General features: G+C 42.2%; 9 protein-coding genes across 9 annotated transcripts; 6 read left to right on the top strand and 3 right to left on the bottom strand.

Annotated features, from left to right (window-relative positions):
• Positions 1 to 1,615: 1,615 nt before the first annotated feature.
• EAE97_001474 (uncharacterized protein) lies at positions 1,616 to 2,425 on the bottom strand (the record flags this gene model as incomplete). The annotated part of the gene is made up of 1 exon (XM_038871985.1): positions 1,616 to 2,425. The coding sequence occupies one exon, from the start codon at positions 2,423 to 2,425 to the stop codon at positions 1,616 to 1,618; it is 810 nt and encodes a 269-aa protein (XP_038736543.1).
• A 2,338-nt stretch (positions 2,426 to 4,763) lies between these two features.
• Positions 4,764 to 5,657, top strand: EAE97_001475 (uncharacterized protein; the record flags this gene model as incomplete). Its single annotated transcript, XM_038871986.1, has 4 exons — positions 4,764 to 4,976; positions 5,030 to 5,164; positions 5,220 to 5,402; positions 5,460 to 5,657. 4 exons carry the CDS (start codon positions 4,764 to 4,766, stop codon positions 5,655 to 5,657), a joined length of 729 nt encoding a protein of 242 aa, XP_038736544.1.
• Positions 5,658 to 6,762: 1,105 nt separating this feature from the next.
• On the top strand, positions 6,763 to 8,593 carry EAE97_001476 (uncharacterized protein; the record flags this gene model as incomplete). Its single annotated transcript, XM_038871987.1, has 2 exons — positions 6,763 to 7,601; positions 7,665 to 8,593. Exons 1-2 carry the CDS (start codon positions 6,971 to 6,973, stop codon positions 8,591 to 8,593), a joined length of 1,560 nt encoding a protein of 519 aa, XP_038736545.1. The 5' UTR covers positions 6,763 to 6,970.
• Positions 8,594 to 9,203: 610 nt separating this feature from the next.
• EAE97_001477 (uncharacterized protein) lies at positions 9,204 to 10,410 on the top strand (the record flags this gene model as incomplete). Its single annotated transcript, XM_038871988.1, has 2 exons — positions 9,204 to 9,599; positions 9,658 to 10,410. The coding sequence occupies 2 exons, from the start codon at positions 9,204 to 9,206 to the stop codon at positions 10,408 to 10,410; spliced, it is 1,149 nt and encodes a 382-aa protein (XP_038736546.1).
• Positions 10,411 to 11,068: 658 nt separating this feature from the next.
• Positions 11,069 to 11,821, bottom strand: EAE97_001478 (uncharacterized protein; the record flags this gene model as incomplete). The annotated part of the gene is made up of 1 exon (XM_038871989.1): positions 11,069 to 11,821. The coding sequence occupies one exon, from the start codon at positions 11,819 to 11,821 to the stop codon at positions 11,069 to 11,071; it is 753 nt and encodes a 250-aa protein (XP_038736547.1).
• Positions 11,822 to 13,093: 1,272 nt separating this feature from the next.
• Positions 13,094 to 13,569, top strand: EAE97_001479 (uncharacterized protein; the record flags this gene model as incomplete). The annotated part of the gene is made up of 3 exons (XM_038871990.1): positions 13,094 to 13,195; positions 13,265 to 13,420; positions 13,519 to 13,569. 3 exons carry the CDS (start codon positions 13,094 to 13,096, stop codon positions 13,567 to 13,569), a joined length of 309 nt encoding a protein of 102 aa, XP_038736548.1.
• Positions 13,570 to 16,714: 3,145 nt separating this feature from the next.
• On the bottom strand, positions 16,715 to 19,591 carry EAE97_001480 (uncharacterized protein). Its single transcript, XM_038871991.1, has 6 exons — positions 18,001 to 19,591; positions 17,820 to 17,950; positions 17,641 to 17,770; positions 17,227 to 17,590; positions 17,120 to 17,181; positions 16,715 to 17,065 (listed from the first exon to the last, which is right to left on the bottom strand). Exons 1-6 carry the CDS (start codon positions 18,035 to 18,037, stop codon positions 16,791 to 16,793), a joined length of 999 nt encoding a protein of 332 aa, XP_038736549.1. The 5' UTR covers positions 18,038 to 19,591; the 3' UTR covers positions 16,715 to 16,790.
• A 1,393-nt stretch (positions 19,592 to 20,984) lies between these two features.
• EAE97_001481 (uncharacterized protein) lies at positions 20,985 to 22,046 on the top strand (the record flags this gene model as incomplete). The annotated part of the gene is made up of 3 exons (XM_038871992.1): positions 20,985 to 21,033; positions 21,086 to 21,920; positions 21,977 to 22,046. 3 exons carry the CDS (start codon positions 20,985 to 20,987, stop codon positions 22,044 to 22,046), a joined length of 954 nt encoding a protein of 317 aa, XP_038736550.1.
• Positions 22,047 to 25,061: 3,015 nt separating this feature from the next.
• On the top strand, positions 25,062 to 26,319 carry EAE97_001482 (uncharacterized protein; the record flags this gene model as incomplete). Its single annotated transcript, XM_038871993.1, has 2 exons — positions 25,062 to 25,087; positions 25,188 to 26,319. 2 exons carry the CDS (start codon positions 25,062 to 25,064, stop codon positions 26,317 to 26,319), a joined length of 1,158 nt encoding a protein of 385 aa, XP_038736551.1.
• Between the last annotated feature and the right edge of the window lie 172 nt (positions 26,320 to 26,491).

Here is a 26,491-nt window from a genome sequence, read left to right on the forward strand (position 1 = left end):
GACAGTGTACGATCAGACGCGATCATCAAAACTTTACATCTGGGGACGAGGGAGATGAACGGAAAGATGTGGAGAATCCTCAATACGTTGTAATAACATTCAATACTTTATGTCGGCAGACCTGTCGGTGTCCAGATTGAATTCCCCAGACGTCATCGGCGTCTTATCATTTTGAGGAACCAACCATAGTTGGGGTAATATTCATCCCCACGAGCTTCAATGAGAACCCGGAACGGTTAGATAACGGATAGTTTGGTCGTATTCTTATCGAAATTGGTAATCATTCTGTGAGGAATCCGAAGTCCTATCATGATACCAACGGAATAACAAATTGGTCAGTAGAATGATAATCGGTCCATTATCAGACTGAGAGTGGGAGTGAGAATGTAATTCTTATCGTGCCAATAGCGTGGCTGGCTTAGGGAGCGAGGGAAGTTAAAGACGGAGCTAGATAAAAGAATATAAGCCACCTTGTGAATTATGTGAGAATGTAGATACCTCATCCCAACATCCAAGGTTCATGCTGTTGGATTGTTGAAGCTTCGATTTATATTATGTAATGCCGCCCTCAAGACGCGGTATCTAAGATGCTTCCAGATGAATTTATGAATCTGCCAATGCTTAACCCATTTTGAACAGGCTAGACAAATATAAGTGACGATGTTAAATGAGGCTGTACTACTCATGATTCGTGAGTAGAATTGTCTTGGCCGAGAAAAAATCTTTCGGGCGAGGGAGCCTCAAGGAAGAGGAGTGTTTTGGGCAATGGGACAATTTTGAGACGTCTATTCTTTTCGACCCGCGTAGAAGTCTGAGATTACGAGCTTCACATCTGATGCTGAGAACCCGATGCACGGTGCAATCTACTTCGCAAGGACCTGAGCTGTGATGGTGGTATCTTTTGTCGGCGTAAGCTTAGCTCGTCGCGTTCTCGATCAACATAATGCAGTTCTATAACCCAGCAGTTGACTTTGATCATTTCGTAGTTTCTCATGTATCAAGCTCAGGGGTGAAGGAAACGTCAGAATTGAAAAGAGTGACCTCGAGATGGCATGTTGTTGATGGAAGTATTGATTTTTGATGGATTAGTCATCCTTGTACCACCCCGCCGACGACATTGAAAGTTCACTGGGGAAAAAAACTTTGGAACTAAGCATGAAATTAGCATCAGCATACTTGATTATTGAAGAAATTCCTTGCAATTGTTTCGATGATAATGCTCAAGAGCCTCGTGTTTCTCACGGTCAAAAAGCGATTGTGGATTTGAATAAGTATATCTTTTGTATATCTGCAGATTTCTACCCTAGCGGATGGATAGAGAACGACCGTCTGCAACCAAGTCTCTCATTCAGAATCCCAACCCTTGACGCAAACAGCCACGAACGAAGTCCCTTGTTCCTGAATTTGAATGCATCATGTGTGGTACCTTTTGACTGTGAGATCATCTGCTTTCATAACTCAGGCCCATTTGTCGAAGAAAGACGAACAAATACATGTGCAGAAGCTGTATAAGATAGGGTCTATCCCCATATATCTGTCTCGACTCGATGCCTAATTAATAAGAATTAGTATAGAACCCGGTACCCAATCTCAAAAATGAACCCGTACCATTCTTCTATTTTGACGCGTATTTTTTCCTCGGGAACGCCATTTCGATTCGCGGAATTTTCGCTTCTGGATGCAACTCTTTCAACTTCTCAAAACCACTGCGAATATCATTGATCGTGTTCTCGTAATACTTCTTCCCGATATTGCTCAACTGCGTCCACTTGAATAATGGATGCTTGCCGATCTCTTCCATCGTCGTTACCAACCTCATCTCAGGGTATAATCTAGCTGTCTTGTTGATCGTAGACCTTCCAACCACATAAGCAACAGATTCGACTACAGGATTGATGTAGAGGAAATGTTCGTAAATATACTTCCAAAGTCCAAGTCCCAATTCTGGTGACAGAGCCAATGGGCCATATCTGGGATTGTGCGACGTAGGTGATACGTGTGGAGCATAACATTCTCGGCCAGCTACAAAGGCGATGTGACGAGCTTGAGAGAGCAAGTCATTCTCTGTGCTACAACAGCGGGTTTGTTGAAGTAAAAGGTGATCGGCACATATGTATACAAGTGTATCCTTTATTGGGTTGTAGAATGAACGGTATGTGTCGCCACTGGTTCCCCCCTTATTAGGACAGGTGATATTGTGAAGGTATAGTTGCTTGTAGTGTTTAAGATAAACCTCGCGGGAATCGAGACAGGTGTAGTATAGCGCGGAGGGCCTTGATGGTTCGAATGGTCCAAAAGAATCATGGTAGACGAGTTGTCCTTTTGGAAGCGCCTGGAACCAAATTTCAAGCTGTATCTCTTTAGGGAAGAGCGAAAAGCTCGTAAAGCACAAAGCTATATTAATTTGGGGTTTTGATGAATCCATCGTACACCAACGTTGTTGTTGATGTTTCTTAATGGAAGCTCAAAGAAGTCAAAGCAAGGTATATTTTAAGAGCTGTTTATTCTTCTTCTATAAGAAAAAATCTCGGCTCGGAACGAGTATTTCCGACTGTCATTGACCAGATATTGTTAGAGTTGAATTTAATTTGCTAAACCAGTTTGTCTTTAAGACTAGTTTTGAATCATTCCCAGTTATTCACTAACTAATTATCAAACTACTACAATCAATTCGCACATTCATTCCAGATATCCTAGAGCCCGAAAGAAGATTTTCTGCAAATAAAAAACAATTATGCAGCTTTTCTGATGTAGAGGGGTGTATACTGGTCTGATAATACATGATCATATAGTTCGGTCTTGATTTTGGAACCTCTGCCAGAGAAATTTCCTCATCAGATTGCTCAAGAATCAGGGCTGGCGAACTGAATGGGAGAATCTATATTTCAAGGCAGTTCAATACTCAAGATAGACGCAACATTTCAATTCGATTAAAGATTGAAAGGGTTACCAGAGGGGGGGCACCTCATTATCAGACTGCAACTGGGGACTACTGGGAGCCCTGGCTCATCTCCCTAACCGTAGGAAAGAAGAGTGTAGAGTAGTATCTTAGCAGACCCTGAGAATTCTGTGGAGCGCACTTCAAGATATATAATGGGCGCCACTTCATGCAAATATGTATTAGATTGCCTGCTTTATACCACAACAGATGACGAGTTCATTCGGGCGAGCATTTCGGTATTAAGTGCTGAAAAAAGCAACGATCTGGCAAAGCCATCTCAACGATGATGAACGGAATGATTTTTTATATCACCGCTTGCAGTCTGATGGAAAACCCGGTGTCAACATTCAACTCGTCCTGAATACTACCAGGGAACGTCTCACTGGACTTTAGCTTACTTCAAGAAACCACAAATAATCACTAGAGTCATATGATGCCTAGATACTGATCGTGGCAATGCTTTACAGATTTCGATTCAAGCTTACAATTTTCTGGTAATGGATACGGGGTACTAATTATCACCTAAAGTGCATATAAGTTTTACATGTATGGGGCATGAGAACCCTTGGTTTATACCATGTGCAACTCCATCGTAACGTAACAACCATTTGTCGGTCATTTAGGATATTCCATGACGCCGGGTAAAGGTGCCGAACCTTGCAGATATGCTTATTTTTGGAGCCCCATCTCGGCGGCTATTTCGAGATGCTCAGCTACCATCAATCCTTGCTTACACGGCTATCTAAATCGCAATTGGAGCGTTTTGTATTACAACGGGAACACCCCGAAATGCTTCTATCATTCGCTCGTATATTTCTTTGCTTCATTGACTCGGTTCTCATGACCCTGGTGGAGATCTTTCCCGGGACTCGACTATCGCATCTTCAGACAATCCACGTCTCAGCCCAAATTTTGACATTAACATCGAGTGGTTACTTTATATCTAGTGATGAGACGAGATAGAGCCCATTTTGTCTTCACCAATTAACCTTAATCCAATTTGATGTGTAGCGTAAATAGTTGACTAAAATTTAAATGCTTGGCATTTGTCTTTAATTTACTTATGGAAGTACCTTGAGATGCCAAGTTCTCGGTATATTGAAGCTAGAATGATAAGCGAACTTCGGTTTTATTCCTGCATTGATTGAACGATTCTGTTGGGATTTATCGTTCTGGGAGCTCGAGTTCGAAGCCATCCTCGCGCCAGGGTCAGCATCTTCAAGTGCCAGTGTAGAGGTAAATGTTCAAGCTCTGCTCGATCTGAATGACATGTAGTCTCGCAATAAGCCGATAGTTGGGCTGCTTATGGATAGCTATCGATTTATCATGCAAAACAAATACTCCCAGAGTGTCCACCCTTTCAACACTTAATTTAAACCCATATTTTCAGATCCACATTCGTTTTCCTGGCACCTTTCGTCCAATAGAGACATCGCTTAAACAGTTAGCGAGTGCTCAGGAGTCTTGATTTGCATACTCTGTATCTTCTCGATATCATATAGGCAACCTGCGACATCATTTAGCGTACTCCATTACCGCTGGTGTATGTATGAGACACACCGAAAGAGCTGCAAATTCATATTGGGCTCTTGTGGTGGTGGAATACTTGCAAGTTTTGTATAAGATAAAAGGAAATCCCTCCAATTCTTGCTGTCTATCGATTCAATCTCTCTCTTACCTTCGACATAGCAGGCTGTGTCTCTTCCTTTCCGAGTGTTTATTTGTATTACTATTTATTTTCCAGAACTTTCCTCCTCAACATCCACAATACCTTATCTTACCCTTTAAAAAAGAAATTGGTATTTCGTGTCCACACACCATCATGTACACACCAATCATTGCCCTTGGTCTCTTTGCCCTGAGCCCTCTTGTGGTGGCCCATGGAAAAATTGCAGTTGTAACTGGAAATCTCGGTGGAAACGGTACTGCCCTTGGAATCAAAGGAGCTGTTGTTGCAGATACTGGGTCAAACTCTAAAACAGAGCTCGACACTACGGTATTCGACATTGGTAGTAATAATTGTGGACAAACAGAGGTATTGATACTACTTGTCACCCCGTACGTCAACTATCAGTTAACAGTTCCAAGGCTGCAGGAAGAAACAAAGCAGAGTCCGGTGTGACTAAGTCAATGGCTCTTTCGGGCAACACACTTCCACAGATAAGTACCGATAATGCATCTATCTCGGGTACTTTCCACATTGTGACTTCCGACGGTGCAGGTGTATGTATACAATTTTCCGTATTGCTAAGAAATGTATTCGCTGATACGTGCGTAGCCTCTTACAGCAATGGTTGACACTACCGGAAAAGGCGATTTTTCGGATGCAGTCAAAGCCGTGGTCACTACTCAAATACCAGGAAAGAGGGGGAACATAAAGAAGGCTAAACAAACAAGATGGGAGCGGGTTATGAGAAGCATTGGTTTGATGAAAAGAGCCTCCAACATCAACGAAGACTATGTGAGATACTGAGTTCCTATCATCCTCTTTCTCAATTTGTGCTAATCAAGTATGCAGCCATTCAGTGTAGATATTCCGGCTGGCATAACTTGTACCGGTACTGTGGCAGGACAATCCAATGTCTGTATGGTCAAGGTTGTGAACCCATCGAATGCGGGACCTTTCGGTGGATGCGTTGCTGTTCAGCAATCTACGGGTACGAATGCAACAGCTTCTGCCAGGAGAAATCTTAAGCCCATGAAATTTTCCGTTTGATAATAAGCGGTATTGTATAGCATGTATGCAACCTCAAGGAAACAACATCTTCGAAGAAAAGGAACCCTTAGTGGAGGCTCTACCCCGGATTAGTCAGGTGGAGCTAAAGTTTGGGGGCTAAAGCGGGGAACGGTTTCGTAGGGCTGTACAAGTCAGATAAGGTTATCTTGTGTGTATATGAATCGATGTGTCAATGAAATGACTTTGCTCTACTTCCATGACCTCAGCAATGTTGAAGCTTAATGTTGTGATTAAAGCCATGAATTGTTCATGCAGCGGACCTCAATATACCACCAATGTACTCGTTCAGTGGCGATGAACCTAATTTGATTGGAGCGGAGTATTCATGGATTTTGATATCGATAACAGTGGTGGATCCAAAGATGTTGTACTCGGTGCTTGTGCTTGAGTACCGTTCGAAGCGAGGTGAGCGGAAACGCGGTCACAATCTGTAGATATCCGCCTGGAGTTTATATTCTATATGTTCATCTAATAAGATTTGGGGTTCATTAGGTCCAATTTAATCTATCGCTGGATCTAGTTCCTTTTAACCTTCGGCATTTGTCAACACAGAAAGTCAGCATAATCGTTTTCAATGCGTTATCGCCGGCTCATCACGTGCGAAGCTCTGATGAAGCTATTACGAGAAGCGACAAGATAACAACTGCAATCCTTCTTCCATGGCCAGATAAGAATTCCTGTACTCATTCGACACTCAATCTATATGTATCTTCACGTCAACCAACGAATTTCCTTGATTTTCGTTTGTATGTCTATCTATGGATTTACAAATGCCTCAATAGCATCTTTCAAGCTTGCTCATGCATTTTGGCGTCAAACGAAGCTGCAAGAAGCCTCAGCGATGCATATTTCCGTCCCCGTGTTCCATTACTTGTATATCCTTGGTTTAAACCCTTTGACAAATCTATGATGGATAAGTTTTGATCCCCTCGGCGTTTGTACAGTTCATAGATGAGGTACTTCTTACGTCCGTTAATTTGTCAAATGGTAATGATGTACCTGCATATCTGTGTAGGTTGATTTGTACGGTATCTTCTCTCCTTCTGTTTCCAGATGTTCTGATGCAAATATTCTGTCATTGCATCTTGTTAATCGGTGGCAATCCCGATATCAAACATGCATTTCAATTTCCACACCAAATAGGCAGTGATGCTCAGTGGTTATTCCCCATCCCACCTTCTCATATATCTCATATTTTGCCTTCGTTTTCGAGAAATGGGCCAGTAGTAAATTTGTTCTTCATTTGCTTTTTTCTATAGACCTACTGGTACTCAATTAGGTGGCTGTATACGATGAGTGACCAAAACGATTCCAAGTCATCATGGCTTCCGAAGGTCTGCCGACCTTCAGTAAATACTTCGCCAACATCCACACCTCCAAACGAACAATCTTCCCTTCTCCCCCGATCTACCGACGTAGGAGAGACCTACGAGCTAGAGGACGATGATACAACTCCAGCCAAAAGGTGGCTTACCGAGTTTCTACTCCTGTTGCGAGGCTCGGTTCCTGTCATCCTCGCATACGCATTGCAGAACTCTCTCCAAACAATCTCGGTCTTGATAGTTGGACGATTAAGTCCTGAAGCTCTAGCGACTGCAGCTTTCAGTTACATGTTTGCAATGTCTACGGCATGGCTCATCGCGCTTGGCGGAACGACTGCTCTAGATACATTGGCATCGTCTTCGTTCACTGGAAGTAAAAACCCGCACGATTTGGGTGTATTGTTACAGCGAGGTTTCTTTGTTTTAACAGCTTTTTACATACCAGTTGCTATACTCTGGGCTTGCTCCGCTCCTATTTTTAGATTGTTGGGACAGGAAGAATACATTTGTGTGGATAGTGCTAGGTTCTTGACTGCGTTGATTCCAGGTGGATTAGGATATATTTACTTCGAAGCTATGAAGAAGTATCTACAAGCACAAGGTATCACTTAATACTTCCCACTTACTTCCCTTCACTGTTACCAGTTTCTAATTTTTTGTACAGAGATCATGCGGCCAGGCACTTACGTCCTTTTAATAACCTCCCCCCTCTCCGCCGGTCTCAATTACCTCTTCATCCACACCTTCAATTTAGGTCTCATTGGCGCTCCGCTCGCTACCGGTCTCTCCTATTGGCTCTCCTTTCTCCTTCTAGTTCTCTACTCCCGCTTCATAACCGGATCTCAATGCTGGGGCGGTTTCACCATCCAATCACTTCATAACCTCGGAACGTTTTCTCGTCTTGCACTTCTCGGAGTTATCCACGTCGGTACCGAATGGTGGGCTTTTGAAATCGTCGCTTTGGCTGCCGGTCGACTAGGTACTATCCCTTTGGCTGCCCAAAGTGTCATTATGACGACCGATCAAGTGATGAATACAATACCCTTTGGTATCGGTGTAGCAGCCAGTTCACGCGTTGGAAATTTGCTAGGAGCAAGAAACGCAAAAGGAGCAGCTAGAGCGGCGAATGTGGCGGCTTGGCTAAGTATGATTATGGGACTACTAGTTTTGATTGTTCTTATGAGTGTGAAGAATTTCTACGCCAGGATATTCAACGATGATTTGAGGGTTATCAAGTTAACCGCTGAGGTCATGCCGTATGTTGCTTTATTTCAAATAGCAGATGGGCTTAATGGGAGTTGTGGGGGAAGTTTGAGAGGTATGGGGAGACAGCATGTTGGTGCCGCAGTCAATTTTATTAGTTATTATTGCGGTGCACTGCCATTGGGTATATGGCTGGCGTTTCATGGATGGGGATTGGGGGGACTGTGGGTGGGTCAGTGTATCGCCCTTTATATTGTTGGTGCACTGGAATGGATTATTGTTGCGTGGAGTAACTGGGAAGGAGAGGTCAAGAGGGCGTTTGGAAGAATGGAGGTTGACGACCGGATTGAGGCCGGGATCGAGGGATTGGATGGGAGGGAGGGGATATAATCAATATTTATTTATGTGAGATTGTCGAGCTTGTGAACAACATCACAAACCATGTTATATTAGCTTTAGATAAAGATTTCGTATTGTATATGAACACTCCCCAAAGCGTAAGCAATCCAATGTTATTTCACCAGAGATTGTTTTCGTCTCTGGCAGTATACAACAGCAGCTGCTTAGAGGAAGAGCATTTTGAATAGGTGATTTCAACTACTGCTTCAATTTTGAGTACAATTACTCATATGGAGAGAAACTCTCTCTTTATATGGTTCCAAAGGTCGCTGCTGGGCTGTATCTTGAAGATGCTGTTGACAAGTATTTTTGTGATGGGGCGCAGAAATGTTATCACCAAATCTCCTTCGGTGATTACATACCGAGATACTTTACGCTGATAAGCCTTGAATTCGAGGCACAAGCTTTCCCTCGATCATCAATAACGACGTCTCGATTCTGATTGGCTTATGTGATTAACCAGTAGTACTAGCTCTAGAGAGATGGTATAGGCTTCTCCACGGCACGTGATCGTTATCGATCCAGCCGATAAGGCGACGAACAAATTTATTTTGCCAAAATTTACATTTCGACTATCTTCTCCACACAACAAATCTTCAACATGCCTAAAGCAAAGACTGGCAAGCGCAATTCTGCCGCTGCCGGTACACCTTATGAAAAGGCTGCTGCATTAACCAATTCGTTCAAGCACAACAAAGACTATGGACAACATATTCTTAAAAATCCTGGTGTCGCAGAAGCTATCGTGAAGAAGGCGAACCTCAAACCTACAGATACAGTCCTCGAAGTCGGTCCAGGTACAGGAAATTTGACTGTAAGGATATTAGAAAGCGCAAAGAAAGTCATAGCTGTGGAAGTAGACCCTAGAATGGCTGCAGAAGTCACAAAGAGAGTACAAGGAAAGCCAGAACAGAAAAGATTGGAAGTCCTTTTGGGTGATGTGATTAAGACTGAGCTGCCACATTTTGATGTGTGCATCAGTAACACTCCTTATCAGGTATGCACTTTTCCATTTCGTTTGCTCAGATTTGTTAGAAGATCTAACACTCAAACAGATTTCATCACCACTTGTCTTCAAACTCCTCTCCCTGCCAAACCCACCCCGATGCAGTGTTCTCATGTTCCAGCGCGAATTCGCTCTCCGTCTTACTGCACGCCCAGGTGATTCACTTTACTGCCGATTGTCTGTCAATGCCCAATTCTTCGCCAAAATTACACACATTATGAAGGTTGGCAAAAATAATTTCAGACCACCCCCACAGGTCGAGTCTTCTGTTGTTCGAATTGAGCCCAAAACAGGCAAAGAGCGTCCAGGAGTTAGTTGGGAAGAATGGGATGGCATGCTTAGAATATGCTTTGTTAGAAAGAACAGAACTATGAGGGCTAGTTGGCTCGGAATGAAGCAAGTACTTGCAATGTGTGAGAGGAATTATCGAGTTTATTGCTCGACGAACAATATCGCTCTTGATGAAACCCCAGTCGAAGATGAAGACGAGGATATGGATCTGGACGATGCCCCAATTGCCGAGGAGGGGGAAGAAGAATGGGGAGGAATGGATGTGGAAAAAGGCGAGGAGGTTTTTGATGAAGAAATGCCATCTTTCTTTCAGGAACTCAAGGGAACCAATAAGCCTAAAACCAAGAGCAAAGTACCCAAAACTCGAGTAGCAGAACTCGTTCGAGAGAAGATACGCAAGGTTCTAGAGGATGTAACTGAATTGGCGGACACCCGTGCTGGAAAATGCGATGAGAACGACTTCCTACGATTGCTGTTTGCATTCAATGAGGAAGGATTACACTTTTCATAATTACAACTTAGATATTTCGGGATGGGTAAAATGGTGTTTATATTGTATGTAGGCATGGAGTTGGTGGAAGGTTTACATGGTTCACATATGATTCCCTACAGAGTTGGGATTACTGAATTTATGGCTATCTTTATTTTTTGCTTCTCCATGGTCTCCAAGAGTGCAGACTGTAGTCCGACAACTAAGAGGTTTGGACCTCAGAATTTAATTAAACGATTTAAAGTTCTTGACATCCTCAGTGCACTTTGAATGCTGCAGTGTTTGAAACTATGTAGGGCTTACATCCAAAATGTCGGTCAGAATTTTTAGACTTACTATGCGGAAGCAGGTTTTCCGGTATCTTATCATTCCTTCACATACCTAGGTACGACATGTCTGCGTGAATGCTTCTCAGCCAATCTATGCATCTTTCCATCAAATCCTCGGGTCGGTATCGTAGAGAAATGCTATGAAGTTCACATCAAAGATTGCATCGCGGGGAAAGATAGACACGGGGTATTCATTTCATTAAGTCTTGCATTATCCTAATTTATCTCTCTCATGCAAACTGGCACATCCCTTTCCTTCTTCTAATTGTACATACGACATTCTGTTAACAGGCTCCAACAGAACCCTTAGTATTAAGCCACCATTTTACAAGGACAAACTCATTTTCCTCCTAATGGATAACACCACTGCCAATGCATGCTGGGAGTGGGTAAGTGTCTCCGGTGCAAAGACTGATAGTTCCAGAAACCCAGCTCAATCCTCCATAAGCCTGGCTTGTGTAGCTATCAGCTTGATAAGTATCAGTCTCTGCGGCGGCACCAATGCATCCAATGTCAATGTAGCCAGATTTTCGGAGAGTGTAAGGGTTGGAAACGACGGCTCCGTATTTGCCAGCTGGGACGGTGTATGTGTAGGCAGCAGTGTAGGTGGAAGTCCATGTCTCTGTGTAGGTGATACCATAAGTGGTTTGGAGGAAGTCTTTGATAAGGGTGAATGTAGCGCTAGCTGTGACGGCGATAGCATTTGCGATTGAGTATCCTTCTGTAACGGCAACGGTGGCAGTGGTTTCTCCTGCCTTGACGACGGAGGACATAGGCACGTCCCAGTTCAAGAATTTTTGATCAGGGTTCTCGCGAACGACGGTTGCTGATTTGCAACCACGCTTGGCCAAAGATGATGATGGGTAGTGACCTGAGGGTCTGTTGGAGGATGAGGTTCCATTGTATCCTACAAGAGGACCAGGCGCTTGAGTGATGTTGGAACCATGGTGGTGCTTCCAGAACTCGGCTTTGTCCATGACTTCTGTGCGGCCATTCTCGCCGAAGAGAATGATCTTGGACTCATCCAAGTTGCGGGGGATTGTAGCTGCTCCCACGATGGTGGAGCTCAACAAGAGGCTAGAAAGAAGCGAAGTAATATACATTTTGAAGTTTTGAAGGTATTAATTGTGGACTCGAGAAGTTTCAATGAGATAGAAAGAGAGAGACTGAGGCTGGATGGTTTTTCTAAGTCATTGATGCGAAGTTGGAGACTTCATATACTCTTTCACCGTGGAGATATCCCGAATCTCTCCCTCGACACGATTGACTCATGGATAGTTCATTCCACTTTGACAACCTTCAAACTTTCAAGGTAGATTGGGATGAACACCCAAGATAGGGCAATTACATATCCCCCGTAGTTCTCAATCCTCACAAGGTCACCAATCATCATCAACGTGCCCGCCCATGGACCAATAAAAGTTTCCTCTGGAACGAATAAGCTTTTTCCAAAGATGCATCCGAAAAATCTCCATAATGCAAAGTTCATGTCGAGATGACCGCATGATATGGTAATTTCACGGCAGCAACCGAAAATAGCGTGATCGTCTCCTTTCACCGTTTCATCTCTTATGAATTCACGATAATCTTCATTTATGGAGAACAATTCCAAACTTTAATTTTCTAAGCCTCATGTTCCGCCCTGCGGACCGAAGTTTATTCTCTTGGCATTTAATCAATTAGAGTTTGTGATGAAACCTGGAACATACTTCCTTATAATAACCATTCTGGGGAAATTTCGACAGCGATCATGTCCTTTTTTTAATGAGATGGCGTTATTTGGGTCAGTGTCTTCTCAATTAAGCATTCCGTCTCATACTTTTGTCTTGATAAAGTTAAAGTTTACCAGCAATATTGATAGGGATGAGTAACGCAATCACGTTTCTATCATGTAATCATGCCTGCTAAGCGCAAGGTGCCATCAAGGGTACCAAGGATGCCGTCATGATGGATGGTTGATCGGTACCGAACTGGGGATTTGGTGCATGATTTTCTGGTAAAACCCCATCAATGTCATTTCGGAATAACCCCGCCGAAGTTGTTCCAAACATATTCAGCTTCTTGGAAAGTTTAAACCTCGTGGTAACTGCAGCAAATAGAGTATTGTGATACCTTTGTTGGTATACAGCTATCTATCTATCTTGGGAGGTTTGTATACCGTAAGGTTTAATATCGGTCTATTTCTGTAACGCTTGTTGCGCCAGTGGCTATCCCAGCCCTATTATATCTATATATCCCATACTCCAGAATCTACATACATCTTCTCCCCAGCTTTCTATTCTATCAATCTTTCAATCGTCTCTACTTCTTAATCAGATATCTAACCCTCACTCTTTGTTTCACATATTTACTCATCTCACTTCTCTACAATCAACATGCCTTCCATTCTCAAGACCATCGCTCTCCTCTCCCTTGCCAGCTTCACACTCGCTGACCTTCACACCAATGGCATCTGCGTAGACACCAAAAGCGATGTCGTATGTTCCAGTCTCCTCACCCCATCCCCCACAACCCATATCTATAAATAGAACTAACCAATAACCTAGTATGTGTACAACGCTGATGCTACCGCCAAAACCTGCACAAACTACTATAACAGAAACACTGGTTCAGAACAATGGGATACATGCCCAGACTGCACCATGATTACAACTGGTGTTCCACATTGTGAATCCGCTGGTTCGCATATTGGTGGTGATGAGGTGAGCTTCAACCCAAGTTTTCTCTTTCTCACAAAAAATATGATGAAACCGCCCTTACTTTGGGAAATATACAATAAGAGACTAATTTCTATGTTTAGTTGAACTACTATTGCCAACAGAACGGAGCAGGAGGCTCTTTGGCAAACTAAGCGTCTGAGGGCGGTTGATGGGAGAAGAAAGTGTACTTTTATTGGAGGGATTCTTGGCGAGCTTTTTGGGGAAGAAGATCTTGGTAAATACTTATTCAGCGAAGCGAAATTTGAAGGATTCATGGCAAGACGCTATGTGTTTGATTCATTCACATATAGAATGATCTAATCGGTAATAGAGTATGACTATCATAAGAGATGGAGATTCAAATGATATACTTTTGATCAAGTAAGAGATAAGCCCTGATTATTCAAGTGCTTCTGCAACAATCAATCACAAATCGTAGCTCAACAATGCCCTGGCGCTCACTCTCCTTGTATTCCATCTCTGATTAATCCCTCATCTATAAGCTGAAGCCAATAACTGCCCGTGATACCCTGCCATATTCTCCACAAATCTAAACGTCGTACGTACCCCTAATCTCGATAATCGTATGACTCTGGCCATAGCTCTCAAGTGCTCCTCTTACCGATGAACCCCTGAATTCACAGAATGTAACGAAATATTCTTAGCAGGTAGTTGCGAATCTAGTATTACTGAGACCCCCAGGTGGGATAGGGGTGCCTAAGTCTGCTGCACTAAGAGTATTATCATTTTTGCAGTATTTCCCTCGAAACTTTGGAGAATTTGTTAGATTCATGGATATCCAAAGGGAAAAAACGAGACATGCGTATGAAGAGAATAAAAACAAAGATGAAGATGACGACCAAGTCGATTGTCTCTCTTTTAACCGGAAAGTTTGAGAATGCAGAGGGAACAGAAGAAGCCAGTGTTGTAATTACTATACAGTAGTATTATTGTGGCTGATATCAGAAATACAATACGTACACTAGTACATATAATAGTTAATGATATTTATGTTTGTATGTATTGTATGAAAGGATTATACTTAAGATATACTTAAATACGGGAATTTATATATTTTCACTTGGATATTATATATCTTGAGAAACCTCTTTCCATATTAAGCTTAAATTTATTCAAAATATGTAACATTCAAATGAAAATATGCAAATTTCCATATTTCGGAATATTACTAGTGATATTCAATATTCTAACTATCCTGAATACTATCAGTGATATTCAATCTAATAATAATTATTAAATATATTTCAAAAGTTTAATACACATCACTGAAATAGAGTGTATCCAAGATACGGAAAATACTAATTACAACACTGGAAGAAGCATTGCATGTTGCAATGGTCAATGGCGACGTATTTTATTCCCTCTTCCCTATTCTCCTGGCTTATCGCTATAAGTCTTGCCACTTTCCATATGAAACCTCACTGCTAGAGATATATCCACCTCTATGGTTCTGAACCAGCATGGGTGCATTGCTTTCTGTGTGTAAACTGTATGTCTGTATCAACTTTGCATTGAAAGGCAGAGAACTTCGTTTCTTGATGATAGCATTGCACGTCAAGTTTTCCGAGGTCCTGGCATCAGAAAATTTCTACGACACAATAACTTAAGAAACAAACAATCTTCACTGGGACACATATCGAACTCCAGCTGCCGTATAACTTGCAGCCAACCTTCGTGCTAGACGTGTAGAAATTATTGATATTTTAGTTGGTCAACCAATCTCCACATGAATTCTCTGCAATTAAAAGCCAAGCTGGGCATATTCAGTAGGAGAGAGTGAAAGTGGCCGATGAAAATATTCGACACGGCTTGCTAACAGAAAGAATAACAGTAACCATTGTTTATTTCGATTCGTGTGTGAAGAATCAAGATCAAAAATAGTTATATGTTCATAACGTCCGATTTCGAAGTTGGAATAAGGGTACTGACCAAAGACTACTCATTGCCAATATAAATTATCAAAGCACAGCGCCAGGATAAGAAACTTTCTCAAAACATTGGTCTTCGATTGAGTATTGATTCAAAGCTCTACAGTAGATGTATGATAGAAACTGATTGCACATTCCAAGGTTCATGATGCATAGAATATACCAGATAAACAAGGGTAAATCCATGGCAATCTTGACTGTCAAAGTTACATCCACGGGAAGTATAGATACCTCCATTAGGATTGTGATGATTACCAAGAACGAGATGGACAAAGTCGACATGGTTTATACATTTCCAGAAATCCCAATAGGGAAATTCTTCGCAGTATATATCACAAGTATATAGATTCACAATAGAAGAGTAAATCAAGAGACACACTTGCACTTGATAACTAGAGATGAAGAAATAGGAAAATAATTTCCGGGGTAGGTAGCGTGTCATTATACACAAATACTTCACAGGATCAAAGAAAGATACAACGAGGTCCCAATCAGCAGAATTTTCAATCTGCAATGATCTTCTCAAAATCACTCTATTTTCAAGAAACGGCTTGTTTTAAATATGCGAAGACTGGTCTATCATTAACTTGCAGCCGCGCTAATCAATATGATGTGCGGTTATTTGCTTCATTGATTCATACTAAACCAAAGACCAATTTCCTGAATCAGGGTCAATTGATGAATATCGGTGTTGTGATTAGTATACAATAGTATTGCTATTGCTGTTATGAAGAGTACCATGTATATACTAATATGTATGATGGTTAACGATATTTGTGTCTGTAGATGTTATATAAAAGAGGCTGTACGACAGATATGATACAAGTGATTTTGAGCTGAAATCCATATGTTTTGATCCCGCCTTTCCTTTTAAACTATAAGGTTCGTTCAAAACAGATACATTCCCAGTATAAAATATGTAACTTAGAATGGTTCGATATGTTAGCAAAATTCAACAGCATTGAGATATCGAATACTTCCTTCGGTGAAGAAAATTCCATTAATAATTATTGGAATAGTCTCATGAATACGGGTATCGATATGTACCCCTAAATTGACATTTAAAATACAGAAAATACTAATACAACACTGATAGACACACTAATGCAAATTTTTCTAGGGGAGATTCTTTTTATATTCAACTCGGTCTTCCATAATGGTAATCTATGTTCAAGAAAGCTTCGACATCAAAAGGATATCTGAAGCAAGTAAAGCTTAAATGAAGCCGACACGGCACTAGCATGATTCGAAGTGTCATTTGACAGTACTGTACTGACAGTATGTCGAGAAAATGACCTCTATCAATGAACAAGAGATAACCCAGCGCCAAGCGCCATGAACTCCACCGCAATAATATACAAATCATAAATCATTTAATCATGTATCCCAAAGCCTCTATTCTATACGCCAATTTTCTATCCAAGCTACACAAGCGAATGAGCATCGATCTTGACATCATCTTTTTTATCTCCCATGTAATCTAATTTCTCCCGGTTGGCTTCAGGATCAACGAGTATTTCTCTCGAACTTCTATACTCGATTTCATTGTGGTTCATAATTTTTGGGGCCGGACTATTTTTTACTTCGATGTATGGTTTGGGAGCTGTCCGGAAGAGAGGTCGGAGAAATGGTATTGAGGAGGTTATAATGACAGTGCAGTTTTCTACTGCGCACCATACTATATAGGTAACCGAAGTGACTATTATATCGATTAGATTTGAATGTTCAATGTATACAGGCTATTTGGACTTACAGGTAATATCATCGTTATTCCCCATTGTGCAGTAGGTCCTGATGACGGCCGCAATGAAAGCACTAAGATGATTAGCTAAGTTTTGATATCCCGGAAAAGAAACTTACAAAAGGCTGACTCCCAATAGAAATGATAAAAGAAACTTCAAATGCAAAGGAATATGAAGATTGATAACCATTGCAACCGGTAAAATTGTGAGAGCGAGATCGGTTAAGGAACTGGATGATCCTTGGAAATAGCCAATAGCTGCTTGTGTTCCCATGGTCCAACATTGGTCTTCATGTCCAACACGATCCCAATTGTAAGAAATATTGGAACACTCGAAGAATATTTGGATGAGTGCCATTAAATTTATAATGGCATTTTGGGCAATGAGAAAGTAAAGAAACCGTCTTATATTTTGCTGATGTCCAAGTATTCGTAGGAGGTAAACGGCGAAGGATATTCTGCCGAGTGTTGGTGATATGATACCTGCAAACGTTTTAGCGATGGACGAACTCGACAATTCGAAGGGGACTTACCGAAAGGCTCTCCGATGAATTCAGCTCTTATAGCCATCGCGGCTTGGGTCTCGGTAAGAAACACAATGTGTCTTCCTAATCCAAAGGTTATACCCCAAGAATTGAGTGATATGTGGCAAATGCCAGAAATCTTTGGATCATGTTATTATAGTGCTAGAGAAAGAGAAATGATTGCATACCATAGCAAGTATAACTAAAAGATCCTCCAGAGCAAATGCGAGATGGTATTTGGCTTTAGCGATTAATCTCAGCATTATTAAGATTCCAGATATCCCGTACAGAGGCCAACATATCAGAAGTATTCGGGATGCTGAAATGATTTAGTATTTTGTACAAATTTTTGGCTTTCAGGGCAATTACCTATGGAAACATCTTCAAGGTTACTTGTCGACTCCATGAGGAAGGCGTATTATCAGGAGACGAAGAAGTATTATTTCGTCGTGATGCGGATGCCAATTAAAGCGAATTAGCAAGCAGTCATGATAGATAGAGAATGAGACAATATTACGATAAGATCAATAGGTATGGGGATTGAATTGTACTTAGATGTAATGCCAATCTTTGCCAATAATTTAGGGTGGTTCTACTAAGAGGGTGAAATAAAATCAAATTCATATGCCAAACCATCCATGAAACACGTAGAATATTCCAAGAAAATCATAAGGCTGCTCTGCTGGAGGAAACCTTATGTAATTATTGTTCATGTGAGACAATTAGGAGACGAATATGGCTTGAGACGATCAACATTGCAAAGGTCTGAGCGCAACTAATTATGCCATCCAGCCCCATCCTCCTAATTGTTTCCCCGCGAAAACAAACTTTCAGATCAAGACCCAAATTTGCAGTGCATATTGACGTTCCAGAGTATATGGAATTAGGCATCTGAATGGAATCCCTTGTGGAATTCCAGATGTTCTCGCATGAAGGTACGAGAAAGCCGCAGCATGGCTACCAAGTAAGGTTTACGTTGGTCAGATCTCGAGGTCATGCCAATAAGCTATCGTGAACAATAGCAAACAGTAAAAGTACAAACGAGATTTCTCGTTTGGCATAAATGAATTGAATTAATTGGACACCCCCGAGGTGATAACCTAAGTTATATATCAGCCAGGCTACGCCGTTGCTCAATCAGGAAAATATGTGAGGATGGACTTATTGGATGAGACTATGTTGTCGATCATCGACTGAAGCAATCATCCCAAGTATATTTTGACAAGGTCATTTGAACAATGGTCAGTGATTTAAAGTTGCATAGAGTGCTTGGACAGGTGTTTAGATCGAAGCATTCGGAAAATTTTCCTCATCTGGACAAGCTCGAAGAAGACATGAAAAACTTTATATATAGAAACAGAACGAAAACACAGCGAGAGATCTAGATGTCTGTTGTCGATAAGAACAAATCAGAAGTGCCGCAACTAGCACACTCGCCTACTAAGACTCGTGTTTCATATGTTGTGTGGGTACCTCGCAGGCTCTTCTTATTACCAGCGAAGAGAAGACAAAAAGACGACTGTGACCGAGTAACAGAGTAAAGCAGTAATGACAATTAATGAGAGGAACCTTCAGATGACATATGTAAGTGCTACCGACTCCCTCATAGAACCAATCAGTTGACGATCGATCAGCATTAGATCAGAGCTTCAGATCGAGCTTCACATTATTGCCACGTCTGAAAAGTTCTCAAGCGTATCGAACTGAGAACGTAAGTTTGAGAGCTGCACTGATTCAATCAAATTCTAAGCAAGGAATTTCAAGAATTCCAGCTTTTGAAAAGTTGGAAGAAATTGCGTTGGGAAGAACCAACAACAATTTGCAAGCATGATAACCATGGGCCAACGCCACAGTTCCGAAACCGATTGTTCACGTGATTCGAGCATCGATTCTCTGCAAACGCTATCCTCCAGACCGTGGCTTAAGCTTACAGTACCGCCAAAGATCACAGAAGATGATTTTGAAGTCGTTCGAATGGTTATCTCAACCTAACTTTAGATGAGATGTGCAACACTCTTTGAGCTATGATGCAATCGCTCAATTGCTAGCAATACAGCATCAAAAAATTGCACTCCCAAAGCAAAGAGGCGTGCATATACGATTTACGGAGATGCAACATCATTTCTATCATCTACTACCTAGAAGATAGAAGATGCCATTTGATAACCACGTGCTTTAGCATGCGATTGCCTTGCTATTCCCTATCGACCTTCAGACGTCATGCTTTCGACATATTTCATAGGGATTTCAACATTGGTCTTGGAATGGGGTGATTGTGTCCAAGTGTCCACTTAATAATAAGATTTGCACAGCCACATTTGCTAGCGGCAGGTTTTTGAAACTACCGATTGTCAGATCTACACTAATGATTGGTCGGCCCTACAGCCACATGATTCAATGACGTTAGAATAATTTGCGCCACATATGCTATGACGACTTTAGATTAGGTTGGCATTTATGGGGCATTGCCTGGTACGACCCAACCTACCAAGTTCATTCAAGCAAGAATCCAGACGAAAAAAGTTGGTTTGGGGTTGGAGATGTGTATGTGTATGTTCCCCGGGTTGGTAGTTGTGGCACTGACACTGACACTGGCAGTGTGGCTCTGTGGGATAATGGGATGGTGGGATGGCGGGAATACTAAGTGAGTAGTGGGATTCAAAATTAAGAAGCTCAGTAGGTTAATAAGAAAAGGAATTCAGGTAATTTCCAGTCTTACAAACTCTAATAATACTATACGTAAGCCCACAAAGGTTTCTACTGGTAGTTCATTTCTTGCGCGTCTACCTTGGTACCAAGTACTGTACTTTTTTTGACAGTGTGGGATGGCCCACTTTGACTAACTGAGATATATTTGATAGGTCACAATTTGCAAAAGTTAATCAATTTAGCTTGGCCCCTTACAGAAAACCTGAAAGTTTGTTAAAAAACGGGGATTTGCGGGGTACGGAGGTCAGGAATAGGTCAATATACTTACTTGCATGCTTTGGTACAACTATTCCTTGTTATGACGGCAGCAAGCTGGTCTCACAATTCCATTCCCTTTGCCTTTCTTTGCCTTTCAAAGGGGGAAGTGGAAGTGGGAGTGCATTCTTTGTTGGATTGGAACTTTCCCATACCTGGGTACCTCCCTCAATGTGACGTCACAAACAGGTTTGTTGCCTCTTCATTCATCGGTCTTGAAGCATTTGAGGTCGTCGGATTTATTATATAAGGATTGCCTTCTACCTCCCACATCCTCTTTCTTTCTTCCATCATCAACAAACATACAAAGCAACAGAAAACAACTTCAAATCAAAACAAACCACAACCACTTTTTATTTTAAACCTTTAAACAATATACTACATTCAAAATGACTGGAGAATCTACTGTACAAAAGGTCAAGGATGTCCTTCACATCGGTATGTGTTTACTCTCTTTTCTGGTCTAGATGCCCCAATCTAACAGCCTCAGGTTCCCACAAGGAAAAGGATCACACCACCTCTAGCACCACACACAACACCACCGGTACTACTGGCACTCACGTTCCAGGTACCACCCACAACACTACCGGTACCACTGGCACTCACATCCCAGGCACAACACACACTGGACACTCTGAGGGCTCTCACGGACCCCACAGCTCCGCTGCCGCCAATGCCGCTGATCCAAGAGTCGACTCCGATCTAGATGGAAACCGTCTTCCAAACAAGACTTCCGCTGGCTATGGCACTCAAGATGCAGCCTATGGCACAACTGGTACTCACACTGGTACTCACACTGGCACCCATGTCCCAGGCACTACTGGCCACCAAGCTTATGGACACACTGGAACAACCGGCACCACCGGCACCCACATTCCAGGTACAACACATACTGGTCACTCTGAGGGCTCCCACGGACCTCACAGCTCGTCTCTCGCCAATGCTGCTGACCCAAGAGTCGATTCAGACTTGGATGGAAACCGTCTTCCTAACAAGACTTCTGCTGGTTATGGCACCCAAGATACTTACGGAAGTGGTCTTACTGGCTCAACCGGTACTCACCACCAAGGTACAACCGCTGGCAACACTGTCGGAGGAACTGGTTTCGGTGGAGGAATCTCCCACAGCACAAATGCTGGTCCACACAACTCGAACATTGCCAACGCCGCCGACCCAAGAGTCGATAGCGATTTGAGCAGCACTGGTAACCGCCACGGAGCTTCCACTGGACACTCTGCATTCGGTGTCTCCGGTTCCCACGCCACTCCTGGCTCAGGAACTGCTCAAAACACTGCTGGTCCACACAACAACGACTTGTTGAACAAGTAAGCACAGTTCTATCCCATATTATTCATGAACATATACTAACAATCTTTCACAGGGCTGATCCAAGAGTTGATGCCGACCTTGATGGTTCCAAGACCTTGGGAGGAAACAAGACCTACCAATAAACCACATGTACAATAATACCCTCGCTGAACGCGGCATGAATTTGCGATACCCGAGGATTGGGCATACCCGCGTAACTGGGGGAGCTTCTATTATCTTCACACGATTGTCAGTTTAGGCTTTGGGTTCTCTTTTATCTGAATATGATGGATGGAAGGATGGGATAGGATGGTGGCATGGGAAACTTAATAGTTTTACGCATGGTTTTATGACTTACGAAATCATAATAATCACTTCTTGAACAATTTCTTCTCTTTTCTATGTGATTATGAACTCGAGTGAATGAATACGCATTCCTTTAATGATTGTTTGGTGAATATGAAGTGGTCGCTAGAACAATCATCGACAATTAATTTCTCACTGTCCAGCCTCGTCACTCTAACCTCTCACTAACATATCCATATCAAACACCTCCAAGACCACATCCTCACAATCAAGCTATTCTTTCCTCTCAAGAAGCTTCTGTTGCAACAAGATCCCTCAACAATCCGTGGATAATATAAAGCTCCATTCTCGACTGGTTCGAAAACTAAAGCGACATTCACTTCGGCATCTAAATCATGAGCTCTAACAATCACGAACATAAAAACTAGTTCCTCATCTATTATGATTTTCCCTCTTGAATTTACAAAAAGATTAGTTATCGTGATCGCTCGTTGCAGAGAGGTATCGAGATTGAAGTTAGTATTCCCTCTGCAAATAGCATCAACGATGATAGGGGGTGTTTGAACGCACAATACCTATATTCTAGCCTGACTTATCATTACTCGGTAATTACTCCATCCCTCCTTTACAAAACGTGAGTAAAACAGTAACCTTCTAAAATAAAAGAATGTAAATATAGCGATGCAGGTAAGTGGATGAAAGATATCGCTTATAGATACAACTTGTTAGGGGGAAATAAAGATCATTTAGTCTCCTACTAAGAAAGGGCCGGATATTTTACTAATTAATGACAGGAAGCGAAAAGTTTTGAGGGTCGTTCCAGTAGTTAGTTAGTTAGTTAGTTAGTTGGTTAACTGTGGCTAGAGTTTTAGTTTGAGAAACGTGCGAGCTAATGTTAGTGAGGACGCTAGAGGAGTAGGGTTGAGGCTAAGTGAGTGGGCAGATGGAGCTAGTGATTTTTGAGGGGAATTTGGGGAATGGGGTGTATAAAGTTGTTTTGGAGTTTGTGATTGGGAGGTTAGGTAGGTACGGGTTGGAATTGAGGAGATGTTGTCTGGTATGTTTACTGATGACAGTTGTAGTTGAAGTATGCTTGCTGGGAGATCATTTCGAGGTATGATGGATGGTGCTAGTGCCTAGGTATGATTTTGAGGTAAAACAATGTGGTGTAATAAATTCTTTTGATAAAGCTTGGAGGAGTTCGATAGGTAGTGAAAGATTTGATAGATTTGATGGACTCAAGGAATCAGACAAATTTGTGAAAGTTCACCCTAAATTTACGGTCTTCATGGTTTCCCGGCTAGCTGGTTCGTAGATTTTTAGCAATATCCCCAAGAATCTAGGATCGAAGAGCGACATTATCGTTTATCAATCTAGAATACACCTATGTCTTGCTTATATCTGGGACAAACGAGACTCATAGCCTTGCCAGTGCGGAAGCGAAGGCACTTACTTTCCATACTCCCGTACGTGGATTACACCTGGATCGAGACAATGAATAGAGGTATTTGACACAATATTTTTGAAGTGGACAAGACACGGTATGGAAGTGTGTCGGTAACCTCCTAGCAACTTCTTTTTTCCCCAGGGTGTAATCACGATCAATGAGGATTTTAGACAGAGTGAGCAGGTTTCCAGAAGCGATGAACTTCCGCCATCACACCGTGTTTAGCAAAAATCAACGTCTGTTTGATACTATCCATTTCGTCTTGATTACCTAGACAACGTGATATACGACGGAGTATTCATATGCTAGGTACGACATAATTTGGTGCCGAAGACCTCAAATCAGAGTTCAACAAAGATTTCTGACGCCAACTCTATCAACTACTTACCCAGTCTTTGAAGAGGGTCCTCATTCTAATCGCCCAACAACGAATAAACAAACTTCACATTCTCTGACCTCTCCATTTACCAGGATAACCCTCTTCGTTCCGCACTCCGGATTTGTTCACCACTTTGAGATTTTGAGGGTCTGAATGTATCAGTTTACCCACTACAGCTTTGATTTACCACCGGGTACGCAAGCGTGGATTCAAAAAGTGCTCCCGCGGAGTCTAATCCACGTTTGTGGGTATATGCCACAAACCGAATGAAGAACTATATATCAGGACTGTCAGGAAAGAGTTACACTAAATCTAAAGATCTATTCACATGATCTACATATCACACACGCAGATACCCTACACTAACCCCAGAGCCGTTTCCCGCATAGGGGGTAGCAAAGAGAAGGAAACTTCTCTTCACTCCCTGAGCAGGAGATAAGCCAAGCGGAGAGAAAAAGGAAACGAAATTCCATACCATGTTCTCAAGAAATGTGTACAACGCGCTTTTTGTTGAAACATTCACAGTGCTAATACCAGGAGATACTTGTTCCTGGTTTACGATCGATATATCTCCGCATCGAAATCACCAGCTGTGTTTTTCGATTTTGATTATATTTCGAACCTTGATATTTCTCAATAGGGTGAATGAGTATCTTTATGTTATTCTCGGAATGGATGAAGAATCTACACCTGTATGATTCCATTCCATCGTTACGTTCTTTCCCCAATGAGATAAAAAGGCATGCAGGTTAGTTCTTACCTTAAGACACCCTTGCAAATAGTATTAATACCAAATCCCTCTCAGTGCTCGTTAATCCTACAAGATGTAATCACAACAAAATCAACACTCATTCAGTACTTTAGTAGCATTACTTACACTTGAGAACATTCATTTGATCATTCATATCACAATACCAATAAGTAAGTTAATCCCTCCTATCAATGCCTAGGATAATCGAAAATAATACTATTGCTGATTAATAAAACAGCAATTACTACATCTGTACCCATTGAAAGTAGATAAAAATGGTACTTTTCAAGTTTTCCAATAGGTACGTCATCTATATTCCACACTCGCATACATGGATCCAACTCCAGAACTTCCAGCAATAATGCATACCAAGGTATACATATCTTAATCTCCGTACCCAGATTCTCCATCCTTCCCGTGAAGCACATCCACGACGACGAAGACGAGCAGGATTCGACTATCGAGTCCCCATCCCCAGTTTTATCGTCATCGAAACGCACCTTGAGAAATACTCCTTCCTACCATTCTCGATCCAAGCCATCCCGCGCCAAACTACCACCATTTCTAAGAATCCCCTGCGAATTGCGATGGATGATTTTCGACGCCCTCGTAGCGTCCATTACCGAAATCGAAATCAGTCCATCGTTTATCGATACTTTCCACGCTCTCCGTCTCAGCACCAAAGGTCTTCGAGACGAGGTTATAGGATGGCAGAGAAAGAGACCCGATGTTATGAATATTTTCCCCTATGGCTGTTTTATCCCCCACCACACCACCTTCGTTTTGAAAATCGATCACCGCTGGAAAAAGGTCGTCAAGCACAAGACGGTTTCCGGATCCCACGTGACGTTTAAGAGCGGTCCTAGATGTAGAAAGCAAGATGCAGTTCTTCCCCAAGAAACAAAAGCCATCAAATACATGACGCGGGAACAAGCATGGTACAGTTTCTGTCGCGCAGTAACCACAACCCACATGTCCAAAATCCATCTCAAATTCGAGATCTCCCTCCCCGAAGAATTGGAACCCAGCAGTCAGGATAGCGGACTAGGCCCCATTCCGCGCGAAGAACTATTCGACGCGCTCGCGACGTCGCGATATCAGGAAGGCGCATGGGCATCCCAACACTTATATCTCCGCGGGACACTCGACCAACTGGCCAGTATGTACCGAACGGATACGCTTGCGCAAATAGGGGACATGGTGCAAATTGTGCAGAAAACTGCATTTGACGCGGAAACATGGACGATGTTTCGTGATAATCGGTGGGAGGTGCATGAGTATGATACGCTCTCGTATCCGTTCGATGTGACGTATTGGGAGGATGAGAAGTCTACGATAGATGAGGAGGGGAGAGAGGGAAAGGTGGTGTATGAGTATGGGGGGAGAGTCATGGAGGCGGTGATTGAATGTGCGCAGGATATGCGCAGGGGTCCGTCGTTTGTGGTGCAGTCTTCGGTTCCGCCTCCGGTGAATGAGGAGCATGCTTTTGTTTTTTCCAGGGGCTGGTTGCAGGGGACGATGACTTGTGCGTGAAAGGGTTATGGGTAAGGATTTGGGTTTGGGTTGCATAATTAATAACTTATAACTCATTCGTGATATCAAAATGAGAAACAGCGTCGAAGGATACAAGCGAAGATTTATAATCTCGTAAGAGGGGTGAATGAACCTACTCTGTACCACAGCATTAACAATCAACCTTTGAATG

The sequence above is a fragment of the Botrytis byssoidea genome (genome assembly GCF_014898295.1).
Source record: "Botrytis byssoidea strain MUCL 94 chromosome Unknown BBYS_003, whole genome shotgun sequence".
Taxonomy (NCBI): Eukaryota; Fungi; Ascomycota; class Leotiomycetes; order Helotiales; family Sclerotiniaceae; genus Botrytis; species Botrytis byssoidea.